Source organism: Echinops telfairi, unplaced genomic scaffold (assembly GCF_000313985.2).
Source record: "Echinops telfairi isolate 266 unplaced genomic scaffold, ASM31398v2 ScPeMD7_7425;HRSCAF=8463, whole genome shotgun sequence".
Taxonomy (NCBI): domain Eukaryota; kingdom Metazoa; phylum Chordata; class Mammalia; order Afrosoricida; family Tenrecidae; genus Echinops; species Echinops telfairi.
The window spans coordinates 1,752,539-1,754,201 of record NW_022111325.1 but is presented as its reverse complement, the minus strand read 5'-3'; the positions used below and the strand labels follow the sequence as shown (position 1 = coordinate 1,754,201).

At 61.2% G+C, this 1,663-nt stretch overlaps 1 protein-coding gene across 1 annotated transcript in view; it reads right to left on the bottom strand.

Annotated features, from left to right (window-relative positions):
* The window catches only part of EFNA4 (ephrin A4), a 4,056-nt gene extending 2,447 nt beyond the window's left edge, over positions 1–1,609 (bottom strand). Inside the window, exon 1 of the mRNA XM_004714653.2 lies at positions 1,497–1,609. Within this exon, the coding sequence (XP_004714710.1) occupies positions 1,497–1,609 (113 nt within the window). The remainder of the gene's footprint in view (positions 1–1,496) is intronic.
* Positions 1,610–1,663: the final 54 nt, after the last annotated feature.

Here is a 1,663-nt window from a genome sequence, read left to right as displayed (position 1 = left end):
TCTGATTCTTCTTTGGGCAGGACAAGGAAGTTCCAGGCACGGAGGGAGCCAGGCAGCCAGCACCCAGTCTTTAGTCTTCTCACACTTCCCCTTGGCATCTCTTGGAAGAGCGAATGCACAGGGCCGGGACAGGGGCAGGTTGTCCACCCAGCACCAGTTCCTGCTGCCCAGCCATTACACAGCACAGGGAGACTTTCAAAGGGCTCCAAACTGCCCCTAGATGATTGGTGGTCTGAGGACCACCTGACCCTGCATCAGGGAGCTCTCATGAGGAGAGCAAACTCCTGGGTCTGGCCCAGACTGGCCAGGACACATGCTGGACCAAGGCAGAGCCTTTGCATGTATCGTTCCTTTGCATCTAGGAACAGTACTTTACCCAGGAGTAGCGTTCAATAAATATCTGTGGATTGAATGAATGAGCCAGAAATGTCAGGGCTGGGGGCTAGAGACCCGATTTCTTCACAAATCCGCCAAGTGATTCAGAGGCACTGGTCTGGAACAGAGCTAGAAGAATTGTGAGTCGAAGCCAACGATAGCCCATCACAAGGTACTGTAATGACCTGTTTGTATGCATGCCCTCTCTTGGAGGGGGGGGGCACCAGTGGGTGCAGGGTCTTGGTGTCCGTCGTGCTGCACAAAGTATGTGCACAAATAAATGTGAGCGTGTGAACAAATGAAGAGAGTCACAGATTGTCTCAAGGCGAAAGTCAGAGCCGAACACAGATGGGAACGCAGGGAGGCAGGGAGACTTGGGGAGGAGGATGGAAATGGTAACAAATACGGAGGTTCAAAGACAGGCGGCTCAGGAGAAAGAAACCAATTAGTTTCTATCCAGGCAGTCCTACACCTACCTTTGCCACGCACATGACCTCGGCTAGCCTGCCTGGCTTCCCAGGGTAGCAGGTATTATTAGCCCATTTGGCAGATGAGACAACCGAGGTGAGGGAGGTCAAATGACTTGCCCAAAGGTGATTCACTGCAGGCGGCAAAGGGCCCAGACTGGACAGATGGAAGGAGCAGCTCTGAGCAAGTCGGAGATGCAAGCAGAGATACTGAATGCGTTCGGAGACAGCGAGAGCGAGCGCCGCAGGGGAGGTCAAGGGAGCGGGCGGAGAGCCCACACTCTTCCACTGGAGTGAAACCCGTGGCTCCTCCGCCAGTGGCTCGCCTCCCCTAGCCGGCGGGAGGCTGGGGAACCCACCAGAGAGAGAGGCGAGGGGGCGGGGCCCAGAGCGCGGCTGGGGCCCCCAGCTCCGGGCTTGGAGACCCCACCGCCCACCCTCCGGCGGGGGTCTTCCGCCCGGCCCCCAACATAGGCGGGCGGGGGAGCCTCGGGGCGCGTCGCGCCCCTCCCCCCTCCCCCTCAAACTCAAACAAAGGAGCCCCGGCGCGCGGCCGGGCTCCAGCGGCGCCGAGCACCGCGCGGGTGGAGGGTGCGTGCTCGAGTCGGGAGCGCGCCAGCCCGGCCGGGCGTCCGTCCGGTTCGGCCCGGCTACCTGGGGTTACTGGAGTTCCAGTAGACGGCGTGGCGGACGCCAGAGCCCCCCCGCAGCGGGGAGCCGAGGAGCGCGGCCCAGAGGACAGTCCACAGCAGGGGCAGCAGCCGCATCGCCCCCAGGGTCCGGTCTGCTCTGGTCCGGCTCGGCCCGGTCCGCTTCGCAGT